The sequence below is a fragment of the Vitis vinifera genome, chromosome 13 (assembly GCF_030704535.1).
Source record: "Vitis vinifera cultivar Pinot Noir 40024 chromosome 13, ASM3070453v1".
Taxonomy (NCBI): domain Eukaryota; kingdom Viridiplantae; phylum Streptophyta; class Magnoliopsida; order Vitales; family Vitaceae; genus Vitis; species Vitis vinifera.
Window position 1 is genome coordinate 28,519,148 of NC_081817.1, and position 12,985 is coordinate 28,532,132.

A 12,985-nucleotide genomic window follows, 5' to 3' on the forward strand; every position below is an offset into this window, starting at 1 on the left:
ATTTGATCCTTTAGGCTATGTTTGGTTCCTATAAAGTATAAAGGAAAGAAAAAAAATGCTAAGGAAAATGATTTTCTCATGTTTGGTTGTCTTATGAAAAATATCAAAGAAAATCAAATATAATTAAAATTAATTAAAAACTTATGTATTTTTAAATTATTTAATCTTTATATTGATGAGTTAAAATAAATAAAATGAGTTTGAAGTAACAAAAAAAATAATTTATCAACTTTTAATCTATTTTTTTATTTTCCTTCACTTTTTATTTCCTTCTACTTTTCCTTTGCATTTTCTTTCCCTCGCATTTTCCCTCAAATTTTCCGGAAACCAAACATAGCAATGTATTGGTATTAACTTTTGATATTTTCACCATAACAAACTCCAATTTAGGAGAGTTTGATGATGAAGTTTAAAGGTTTTTACTATAGAAATGTCCAAGCGTTTTTTCAAACTCTCTTATGAAGGATTTTGCAAACATTTTACAAGGAAACTATAATTATCAATACCTCAAAAGTTATTTATATAACTTTTATTTTATTTTATTATATGAAACTAGTAATAAAAATTGTAATTTAAAATAAAATAAGATAGATTTTACGATGAAAAAAAAGTAAAAAGAAAAAAAGAGCATCCCTCTTACTTTGGTTCTAAAAAAATTACTTTTATGCGATTTTTGATTTAAAACAAACACTTTATGCATGGACGCTTGAAAAGACAAGGTTCTAGAACATAACTGTTTACATGCCACGTAGACATCCGAACGAGTGACTCACGCAAAAGGACAAAAACAAATATTTTAATATTAAAAAAGTAAAAATAAGCGCAAAAAATAATCACACGTAACCCATTTTCCACCGCCTCCAATCAGCTGCGGTCGAGCCCATGGAAACCACGCATAGCGTTGAATCTAATTGGCTGGAATCTCTACTCCCTATGAAGCCAATAATGAATTGACACGTAGAAAACCACACCGTGCACCAACCGCGTCTGATCGCTGCCCCCTTTCTCTCTCCTCCAGCTCCGCCATAAATACGCACCTCCACCGCTTGGCTCCGACGACTCCGATTCTCTGAGATGGTCTCTCTCCTGTTCGCTTAGGGTTTGTGTTTGTTTCTTTCTGTATAGACTCCCTCTCTATTATCCCGCACTTTCTCGCCTTCTCTCGTGTGGTTCTGATGTGAATTTTTTTTGGTTGCGGTTTGTGTCATAGGGGACAAGGATTGTCTGGTGTGATTGTTTTGGTTGTTGAGTTTCGGAGCGATCGATCACAGGAGCTGATTCGACGAAGACGTCCCCCTTGCGAGCAGGTGAGATGTGGAATCGCCGTGACTCATTCGATATTAAAAGATGATTTTTGTTTGCTGATTTTTCCGGTTTTTTTGTTGTTGTTTTGATTTGGCTTGGTTCGATTTCTTTTTCGTTACTGTTTATTATTATTATTATTATTATTATTATTATTATTATTGTTATCTGGCTGTGGAAATGAGTCGAGATTGAGTTTTTTGTGCAAGGAAAAATTGATTGTTTTGGTTACTAAAAGGTGTGATACTACCTGTTGTGGTTGTTTTGTGGGAGATCACGTAATGAAAAGCCTTTCAATTCTTATAGAAACCAGTGGTTGGGATTGATGATTGGACTGGAAGAGGTTTTGGAAGTGTTTTTCGGTTGCAGCCTTTGAAGAGAGACTAAAATACCCAAGGACTGGTAAGTCCCGTTCAACTAAATGTTTAATCGCTTCTGATTCAAGGTTAAGGAAAGAGTGTCCTCAGATTCTATTCGATGAAGGGTCATTCCATTACCTTCTTCTTTCCAGAGTCAAAGGGGGTAGGCTCTATACGCCTGCAGGTCCATATGTTCATCTCTATCCTTCCTTCTTATGGATTGTAGATCGTAACAATACAACAGAGGTAAATCAAACCATCAGTGACAGGGGAAAAGAGAGGAATTTTTCAGTGCCATGAACCTAATTATGATAGGGCTCGATGACTATGTCTTGTAGATGCTACCTTACAAGGGAAGAGAATCCACGCTTCCGCCAGGGAGTTCAGTTGGTCGGACAAGCAGAGATCACTTTTCAACCAGATTTGAATGAATTGGTGGTTCTAAATCAGGCTGAAAACCAATGGAATTTTTTATTTTTTTGATAGGTAAATTTTGCTGAAGACCACTGAAATTTGTTCATGTAAATTGATGAAGCAGAAGGAAATTGACAAGGAAGTATGGAGGAGGATTCATCATGCATAAACACACTAGGAATTTGGATTTGGTAGGGAAAAGAGCGTTGATTATTCCATGGATGAGAAAAGGAATTGGTTTTGAGCATCTTGATTGTGGTGTAAAATGCAAATCCTTCATGGGTGCTCAAATTCAGTTACAATATGGAGGCATAAAGATCTCACTTAGTACAGTAGGGTTCATAAGAGGAGTTTGAAGCAGGGAACTTTATGGTGGATAACACAGGATTTGGATGAGGATGTGGAAATAGATGCAGCTAACAGAAGAAGATTACATATATAGAAAAACCATGTGCTTGTTCTCGTAGGGGATTTGAAAATCATCTACCTTTTGAATGTTTATAGTTAAAGTACGTTGGTGAGGTTAGACAAGAGGATAGGTATTTTGCTATTGTTGGTGTGTTTTATTTTCTAGCACACAGCCACATGTCTAATCAATACTACTAGGGCTTTGGCGGTACATGTGGAAGGACTGAGTTGGTGTGAAGCATATCAGTGTCATTGTCTATCCTTCATTAACTTGTTAAATTTCCCTTTGTAGGCTGCTGGTGGGCATTGTCACAAATGCGTAAATTATTTGTCGTTTGTATGTCTTTTGTTTGCTACAGTTTTTTTCTTCCCAATTTCCAAGTTTTTGACTTGTAGAACATCTTGGGTTTATGCGGGTTGCTGGAAGCAAGAAATTGATTAGTTGTCAGTGCAGGCAGTTAGACATAATGCTGTTGGTTGGCACACTAGTATGCACATTCTTTTCGTTTTCTTTGGATTGCTCCTGAGGCCTGGCTCAAGTGGAGAAGGGAGAGTTTATAGTTCTAATTCCATTTACCAAAAAAAAAGCAAAAAATCTCATTTTCCTTTGTTTCCCTTCCTGTATCGCTCTTTTTTTCTCTGTTTTCGTAATTTAATTTCTGCCCCTATTTACTACATATAGAAAAACCATGTGCTGGTTCAAGTAGGGGATTTTGGAAATCATCTACCTTCTGAATGTTTATAGTTAAAGTCCGTTGGTGAGGCTAGACAAAGGATAGGTATTTTGCTATTGTTGGTGTGTTTTATTCATCTAGCACACAGCTACATGTCTAACCCATGCTAGGGCTTGTCTATCCTTCATTAATTTGTGAAATTTCTTGTTGTAGACTGCTGGTGGGCATTGTTGCAAAGTGGGTAAACAGCATAAATTACTTATCTTGTTGTTTGTATGTCTTTTGTTTGCTATAATTTCTTTCTTCCTAATTTCCAAGTTTTTGACTTGTAGAACATCTTGGGCTTATGTGGGTTGCTGGAAGCAAGAAACTAGTTAGTTGGCTGTGCAGGCAATTAGACTTAAAAACTGTTGGGATTTCACACTAATATGCACATTTTTTCCTTTTCTTTGGATTGCCCTGATTCCTGGCTCAGGTGGAGATGGGAAAGTTTATAGTTCTAATTCCATTTACCAAAAAAAGAAAAAAAAAATCTCATTTTCCTTTTTTTTTTTTTTTCCTTTCTTGTATTGCTCTATTTTTCTCTGTTTTTGTAATTTAATATTTGCCCTTATTTATTAGTTCATATGATTAACAGGGTATTGCTAATTGTTTAGGAACTAGGATTGAAATTATTGCTCCCTAAAACTATTATTATATGTTTTGTCCTGACTGGATTGGGGTTTCTCACATCATGAACACAATGTGCAAATTGGTGTTTGGAGAGAGGTGCTTTGGAAGGTTGGTGGGAGATGTTATAGAATATAACATGTAAGCTAGGTTGATTAGTGCAATTGAACTGTTTATGAAGACTCAGTTGTGCGAACCTTGGCAGTTTAACTTCTTCAATGTTGCTTTTTGTTGCAGCGTTTCTGTTCTTAAATTTGGTGGTAGAACCTGCACCAGATCCTGTTTTTGAGCTCCACTGGGGTTCTATGTAGAATAGGGAATTTCTAATGAAAGCTAAAACTATCATGGGTGGGAACACTACCTGGAATGAGGCCAGCTATTGTAGTGATGACAAGTATGAATTGTTCTATGAAAGACAGGAGCTCAATCAACTCACTTCTTAGGATATTGGTGTACATGTTAGGTTTTTGTGTACATGATTGGATGGGATATCTAATTATACCTCAGGCATCTAGAGGAGCTTGACTGGCAAGATTCTCATTTTCACCCTTTGGGTGAGAGTTACAACATTTTGACATTATGTTAATTTAACGTGTATGACTGGGCCCTAATTTCACTGCTTAAAGCTTGGGGGGATTCAGGCTTGGTTGCCTTTCTCTGTTTCTCTATTGTGTGTTTCTTTGCATTGGTTTTTTTGGTCAAGATTCATGTTGTTATTTCCCCTTTCCAAGTTTTCTGTGAATGTACAATATGAGTCAGTGCGCTTGTATCTGCATTATGAGTAGTAGGTATAAATAGGGCTTACAAGGGTGAAAAAGAAAATGAAGACTTAGGAAAAAAAAAAGTGGTAATTTCAATAGTTTGTGTTATATTGTCATCATTGATGCATAAAGTTGGACATTTACTTGGGAAAAACTTGAAAAAGGATAGAAGTAACCTGTAGTTTCTTGACACTTTGTCATTATATCTAATTTTCAAATGAAAATAACCAACTGTGCTCGTTTTTAATGAAATTTAATGCAGCTTTATACATTTGTATTAAAAAAGATTTGATTTCTGCCAAGGTTGACATTTCATTTAGACCGCTCTTCATTCCAATTAGAAATATGATTTTGTTGTATGTACCTTCACTGTTTGTATCACTGAATGCGGACATTTACTTTGAGGTTACTGGTCTTCCACTCAATTTCAGGTTAGGGAATGTGAATTGTTGGGATATAAGAATTTACTATTTTGATCAGAATTCTGAGTGGCAATTATTGTGCAGGAAAGTAAAGTATGGACCATAACGAGACAGGGTGCCAAGCTCCTCCTGAAGCCCCCATACTTTGCATCAACAACTGTGGATTCTTCGGGAGTGCAGCCACCATGAACATGTGTTCCAAGTGCCACAAGGATTTGGTATTGAAGCAGGAACAGGCTAAACTTGCTGCATCATCGTTTGAGAGCATCGTGGAGGGCAGCTCCAACTGCAATGCAAAAGAGTCCATGGTCGCCATTGCCAAAGCTGATATAATACAGACTGGTCCATCAGAGTCAATGCCCGTCCCAACACAGGCAGCTTGTGCTTCACCAAGCGAGACCAATGACAGAGTGAAAGAGGGTCCAAACAGGTGCAGTTCTTGCAGGAAGCGAGTCGGTTTAACAGGCTTCAATTGTCGCTGTGGAAACATCTTCTGTGCAGTGCATCGCTACTCTGACAAACATGCCTGCCCATTCGACTACAGGACCGCTGCTCGAGATGCCATAGCCAAATCCAACCCTGTTATCAAGCCTGAAAAGCTTGACAAAATCTAAGAAGCCATGTTTGAACAGTCTACCCCACGAGTCTTCTCTTGTTTACTCATGACATAAATGGTCGCTCGGGCTTTCCCTGTCTGAAAGAACATTATAGATCAGTCATCCATGGTGTGTTTTGCTGCTGGTCTGATGAACAGGCTTCTCATGGTAAGTTTTCAATGCACCCTTCTGCTTTATGTTATACTTTCTCCTGGGTTTGCTACATGTGTGGTTGGTTCATGCAGAACTCAAACTGGTACAAGAACTTATCTATGAGCCCTTTATACTAATATTTAGCTTTATGTGATAACGCTATTAGGCCTTGTTTGGGTTTGTTTCCTATTTCCCACTTTTACCGGGAAGTTAAAGTTGAAGTCATAATTTTTAAAAGAAAACATTAGTATAATAAATTTTTTATTAAATATGAAGAAACCAAGATTTTTTTTTTTTTTAAAAAAAAATTATCTAGAAATAGAGGTGGTATAGTCCTTTAGAAATAACTCCTAAATTTAAAAATTAATTATTTTTAATTTGTAGAATCACATAAAGTTATTGAAATAGCATTTAATAAATATTTTTTTTTTAAAAGTTATTTTAAGTAGTTTTCTACTTTCTAAAATTGCTCTCGCGTCTCAACAGGTTTGTGAATAAAATGTTAATTATCTGGTATCGTGTTTCAATGGTAAAAAAAAAAAAAAAATGTATGAAATATTAATTTTTTTTGTAAATAATTATTTAAAATTTGTATTTTATTGATAGATATTAATTCAAAGTACTATTTAAACTAACTTATAACAGACTGCTGAATTCATCAATTTTGTGGGCCATTGTTGACCAATTGCTTTATATGCCGTTAGTGTTGACCATTTAATTTTTATCTAAATGGTTTGACTAGCGAGGTTGTTTTAATTGACTTTTATGGTAGAGAGAGAGTGTCTTCAAGAAAAGTTTTGAGGAAAAGAAAAAATGTAATAAAAGTATCCATTAAAAAGTTGAGAAAAAATTATTTAGAATCCCTTAGATACACTTTCTGTTTTTTTTTTAAATAGAAAAATAAAAGAAAATAATTTTTGGAAATTTATATTAGAAGAGTATTAATTCTAAAAATTATTTAACAAAATATATACTTTTTTAATACAAGATATTTGCTTTCTTATAATATTTTTTTTGTTTTAAAAATAAAAAATAGAAATGTATCTATATATATATATAAATATATATATTGAAACAAATCCCTTTTTTTAAAACGAAAATATGGGAAATTTATGTTAGTTTTTTATTTTTATTAAACATTAGTTTGGGAATCAAACATAAGATTGATATTTTGATTTCTATATGTTGGAGTTTTAGCATGAGGCTTGGTATACGCAGAGGTGGTGTTGGGGGAGAAGGCATGGAGAAAACATATTGGGGGCCAAGAGGGGGCCTTGAGCATACAAGAAGGGTGATGGGCCTGATGGGAGTATGGCTGGCACGAGGCTTGGGGCAACCTTGTCAAGTATGTGTGGCTGGAAAATAAAAAAGTGGTATATGATGTGCCTATGTTGATTGGAGTCCTACGTTTTTTGACTAGACACATTGGATTTGTGATATCAACGGGTTGGGAGGTTGGAACCCCCAAAAGTCTTTGATTATGTCATACTTTTTAGCATTAGCTATTACAGATTAGTTTGAATTAGATAATCCTTAGCCATCACAATGAGATGGGTTTGTCACGCTATACTCTCAAAATGTCAAATTTGACATGTATATAGAAATAGATTTTTGGTGGGTTTTAGTTTTCTTTTGACAATCGGGTTTGAAACGGGTTCTATCTCGATTATATATAAAATTAGATAATAAAAAATGGTTTAATTTAATTTAATTTTTTAATTTTCTTTTTCAACACATAAAATAAATTTACTTTTTATAAATATAAATAATAAGAATTTATAATATTTATTTATAAATCATATTATTTAGAAATATAATTAGATATTTGTTAAAATAAAAATATTAGATCGGACGATAAATTCTCTTACCCACATCAACCTACTTTGCTTAAATTTTCTTTTGGATTAATCAATACGATTTTTTTATATCGTTTATAGATTGGATTTTAGAAAGTTAATTAATTTTTGTCGAAAAAGTTCAACATTAAATATAATTTAAAAAATATCTTAATTTGGAAGTAAAATACTACTTCTTATAAAAATCTTATTTTGATTATACACTAAGTATTTCACATTTAATATAATTTATATAATACTAATATCACAATTTTTCTAATAACCAAACATAATCTAACACGAAAGGCAAACCCTATATTAACGTGAATGGTCCAAAAAGAGAGGTGAAACACCTTAATGTGGACAGGACCGCAGAGAATCTTACCCCCCCTATTTCAAGGGGCTAACGGACAAACCTGTCAGAGTCAGAGATGCCTCGTGTGGCCAGCGCCGTCACATCGCCCACTTCCCTCAACCCCACGGCTCAACCGGAGCTAATCTCACTGAGTCGCCGACTACTCCACCAGTGCCGACATTAGCCCAACCGAGTCAGCTCAAGCCGAAGATCGAGCCGGATCGTGCAAAGGCCAATAATTGGAACCTGGAAATGTGCGGGGCCCACGCCGCCCCCAAACCTAATCTGTTGAAAGCGAGTCCACCGAAGGCAGAGTCACCTGGGGCCCACCCATCTGGACAAACACTTCTCCGTTGCAGCAGCCCATGGGGGCCACCATGGAGCCGCAGGCAAGCGATCTCCGCCGTCGACCTGCAGATGTTTTGACTTTCTTTGCACGAGTCTAACCTGCTGACCTGGTCCTCAGTGGCGGGTCCACACACCGCCCATTTGAAATTTTTTATTATTTTAAAAAAATTATTAAAAAACGCGATAATTGTTAGCCGCGTAGATTGCCGGAGAAAGGACAACCGCACCTACAACTTTATTATTTATTAATTTATAAGAAACTCATGCTACAAGTATTATTAATATAATTTATTTATACATATGAAATATTTTAATTTTATTCAAAGTTAATAGGAAGTTAGGGATGTCTTTTGAAAACTGTTTTTTATAATCATTTTTGTTTTACAAAATATATAAACCACAAAACACTTTTCACAATAAAAAAATTTAATTTTTATTTTTTACTTTTAACAATAAAAATTAAAATATTTTTAAAATTATTTTAAAAATATTAAAAATAAATTTACAACATTTGAGGTGGTTGACAAATCATTATAAAATAATTTTTAAAAATTTAAAACTATCTTTCATAATTATTTTTTTAAATAATTATTAAACAGGAATTTATCATTTTATAACATTCTTTTTTTCATTTTAATTTATTATTTTCTTTAAATAAAACCAATAAAATTATCCATTTATTTCAATTTTAATGCACAAAAAATAAGCTTAATAGCTATAATTTTGGTCTTACCTTTTAAAAATAAAATATAAAAATATATTAATAATTGTCTAACAATATTTTAAAATTTATGAATTATTTTTTATTAATTCTTTCATGATTCTCAAAACAATTATTTTGAAAAAGAATTTCACAATTTTTATTTTCCTAATAAATATTAAATACGTTTTAAAAAACGCTCGGTTTAGCTGTCACGTGTTTCAAATTTTAATGCACGAAGCCATCACTAATTAAAAAAAGAAAAGAATGTGGAAAAACAACGTAAAAGCCAAGAAGCTGAAAATCACTAAAACCGTCGAAATACAGAGTATGTCGAAGAAATTTGCCAACTGGCAGAGTCAGAGAGAGGGGGAAACTGCGACGCAACATGAAGCCACGTGTCGGATTCAATGGGGGTAAAAGCGCGTGACAAACACGTCCCGCGCGAGGAAAAGAAAGGCTCGGTCAGATTGGGCGGCTGTACTTGCTGTTGCTGAGACACGCTCTTGTCACCATTTCATCTCTTTCGAATTTACCACATTGCCCTTCTCCACTTTACTTACCGCTCCAACCACGCCTCCTTTGTTTTTATATTATTTTATTTTTATTTTTTAAAATATTTGTATAAAGTCAAACAAGGACAAGTGGAGGGGTTGATTTGTTGCGAGAGTGATAAAAAGCTTTAAAAAAAAAAAGAAAAAAGGAGTTGGAATCTTACCTTTGAGTTGGAAAATGATTAAATTTACAAAATAAAATAAAAACCCAAATGAAAAAAAAATATTCATAACAATAATAGAATTATATAGATTAAATTAATTACGTAAATTAAATAAAAAATATTTTTATTGCATAGTAAAAAAACATTTCTATAATTATTTTTGTTGGTATAAAATGCTTTTAATTGTTTTTTAAAATATTTTAAAAATTATTAAAAATATCTTATATTCTGTTTTTAAAACAAATTCTCAAAAAAGTTATTTTTAATTTTTTAGTTTAAATTTTATTAATTAAAAAATGCAAAATAAAAACACATTGTGAATCATGACGAAGGACACGTCAGAGCTGATCTAGAACAAAGAAAAAAAATTTAAAAAAAAAAAAGTTAAAAAGAACAGTAAATAAGGAAAGGTGGGGAGGGCAAAATGGTAAAAGGAAATTCGCATACGCGTCTCTATGAGGCCCATATTCCATCGCCATTACCGACCTTTGAATCCCTTAAAATTCCATTCTCTGAACCCCAAATCTTCATCCTCCAAACCCTCGTATCCACCCGCTCTCTAGCTCAAGAAAAATTTCAATCAATCCCCCCTCTTGAAATCCTTGATCTCCTCTATTTCTCTCACTGGAATTCGGATTCTGAATCGAGGATATGGCTCAGAAAACGGAGAAGGAAGAGACTGAGTTCAAAGTTCCAGAAACCCTCGCCCTATGCGTTAACAACTGTGGATTTACAGGCAATCCGGCCACAAACAACATGTGTCAGAAGTGCTTCAGCGCCTCCGCTTCGGCGGCGGCCGCGGCAGCTGCCGGAGCCTTGAAGAGTAGCCACAAGGTGTCCGGCGGAGCCGCAGACGCGAGATCCAGCTCCGCGAGGTCCCCCGAGCGAATGGACTCGCTGGCGGAGACCAGCCTGGATCGGACGAAGGACGCTGCCTCAGCTGCGGCGGTGGAGGAGGTCGGGAAGGTGAAGCGGGAGGTGAATCGGTGCTCTGGATGCAGGAGGAAGGTCGGGCTCACCGGATTCCGGTGCCGGTGCGGGGACCTGTTCTGCGCTGAGCATCGGTACACGGATCGGCACGAGTGCAGCTACGATTACAAGACCGCCGGTCGCGAGGCTATCGCGCGGGAAAATCCGGTAGTGAAAGCTGCGAAGATCGTGAGAGTCTGAATATAATAGGGCAAAAAAAAAAAAATCAAACCAAAATTGTAAAATTTAGAGGTCGAGGCTCTCGATCTCGATCTCTTCATCTCTCGGAGATTGTGCTCTCTAGATCGACCTTGCGAGAGAGCGCGTTAGAGAGATTTGTCGAATCATTTGCAGATATTAAGATGAAAAAAGTCTCTCTGGTTTGTTCTTGTTGGATCAATCTGTTATTCTCTTTTTTCCTTTTGTTGAATGAATGAGGATTGGATTGTTGCTTGCGATATTCATTATACCGTTTTCTTGTTTGCTTCCCAAGAAAATTAATGAAAAAAAAAAAAAAATCGTTTCGTTTTTCGTTTGTTTCATTTTCTTCTCACTTCTCAGCATCCAAACGGGATCGAGATGGCAAGCGCTGTAAATATCAGGTGAGGTTTGGTTTTTTTGTCATTCACGACCCTGTCTAAAAGTTGTGGGGTCTACAGAAGGGATTGGTGGCGATATTATCGTGAGAAACTCGAACGAAAACTAAGGATAAATTACCACGATATAATCGAGGATTTGACACGTGTACATATAAACAATGCCGGAAATAAAAAGCTGTAAAGGGTGTGCGATGAGAACATTGTTTTTATATTTTTTGGGTGGTCGGGTGAGTTTACGTACTGCGATTGGTTTTGGATTGGAAGCGTATGTATTTTTTTTCAAATATGGAAATCTCGAGAAGTATTTTGATCGAACGGTTGTGGTGGAAAGTGGGTGGACGGCGACAACGACGTCGTTTTGGAGGTAGGAAGTAATAAATATGGGGATGGGAAACTAGTGGCGCCCGTACAGGTTGTCAAATGTAGGAGACCACTCAGAAGAGAAGTGCTATACTGACATCACGCAGGTCGTCAGATGCCTAACCAATTGATAGTCGACACCTGTCAATTGTTTGAGCTCCCATTGGCTGCCATGGAAAAAAGACACGACTGCCATATGTGTCGGAAAGCAGTTATGTTTTAAGATGTTGACATAAAATAATTTTTTATAGTAAATAAAAAAAATTCGAGTCATTTCAGAACTTATTTCTTTATGAATTATTTAAAACAATTAATAATTATTTTAAAGAATATTATCTAAAAAGAATATATACCTTTATGGAAAATAAATTTGGAATAATCAATAATTATTTTAAAATTTATTCTACAAAACTAATTTCAAAACATTGTGAAATAGATCTTGGGATCATGAATTGTGCAAAAAGCGGAAGAAAATGCACTATACACGTCCTTTTTCTATCATGAAGAGCATGAAAGGAAGAAGGTATGGAAAAGTCAATTAAATTTAAAATAAAATTTTTGTGTATATACCTTTCTTTTTTCCTTTTTTTTTAATCTTGTAATTTGTCAGTTTTAAACCCAAATAAATACTCATGATTTACCCGCTTTAAACCCAAATGGACACTCACCGTTTTAAAACACGTCTATAAAGTTAAAAAGAATTCATACTTATATAACGTTAAAAATTTTCTCTTCTATCTGATATAGGATGTCACAAATAACAAATAATTTGAAATTTTATAAATTTTTAAATGAATTTTAGTTTAAATTTTTTTCTTCCTTAATAAATTGAACTTTTAAATTCTTTTGAGAGAATAATAAAAAGAAAGATGCAGATGAGAAGAGACGAAAAAAACATCGACCAGTGACCGATTGTTAGAGTAGAGGCAGAAAAAAAATCTTACATCAAAATATATAACAAAAATATGGACTTCTTACTAATTATTGAGAAAGATTTTTTATGGCAAGTGAATGATTGATTGTGATTTGACAAAATTATAATAAACACTGGAATAAAAAATGACTTATACAGGAGGAAAAGTAGATGGCAAATTACAAATGTGTTTTAAGTGATTTTAAAAACTGTTTTTAATATTTTTAACACTTAAATAATAAAAAAATTTAAGTGTTAAAAATATTAAAAACAATTTCTATAATCACTGTGAAATGAGCTCTAATAGCAGGACTTTCATAACATAACATTTCTGAGTTGATTATGTAGTTTTTCAATGCTTTCTCAGCCATAAGAGTTATTTCCCTAATCCTAAGATTCAAGTCTTAAATTTTCTTTTACATGATGAAAA

At 34.5% G+C, this 12,985-nt stretch overlaps 2 protein-coding genes across 7 annotated transcripts; both read left to right on the forward strand.

The window, feature by feature from the left end:
• The first annotated feature begins 900 nt into the window (after window positions 1-900).
• Window positions 901-7,397, forward strand: LOC100852460 (zinc finger A20 and AN1 domain-containing stress-associated protein 8). 6 transcript variants are annotated; one of them, XR_009467338.1, is made up of 5 exons: window positions 975-1,099; window positions 1,211-1,307; window positions 1,609-1,704; window positions 5,094-5,773; window positions 6,950-7,397. XR_009467338.1 is itself a non-coding variant. In XM_003633509.4 (4 exons), exon 4 carries the CDS (start codon window positions 5,105-5,107, stop codon window positions 5,621-5,623), a length of 519 nt encoding a protein of 172 aa, XP_003633557.1. In that variant the 5' UTR covers window positions 975-1,099; window positions 1,211-1,307; window positions 1,609-1,704; window positions 5,094-5,104; the 3' UTR covers window positions 5,624-5,915. The 6 variants fall into 6 exon arrangements, 2 of the variants coding, with proteins under 2 accessions (XP_003633556.1, XP_003633557.1); XM_003633509.4 differs by lacking the exon at window positions 6,950-7,397 and having other exon boundaries at window positions 5,094-5,915; XR_787343.3 differs by lacking the exon at window positions 1,609-1,704 and having other exon boundaries at window positions 976-1,099.
• Window positions 7,398-9,974: 2,577 nt separating this feature from the next.
• Window positions 9,975-11,083, forward strand: LOC100852428 (zinc finger A20 and AN1 domain-containing stress-associated protein 5). The gene has a single exon (XM_003633507.4). It carries the CDS (start codon window positions 10,366-10,368, stop codon window positions 10,882-10,884), a length of 519 nt encoding a protein of 172 aa, XP_003633555.1. The 5' UTR covers window positions 9,975-10,365; the 3' UTR covers window positions 10,885-11,083.
• The last annotated feature ends 1,902 nt before the right edge of the window (window positions 11,084-12,985 follow it).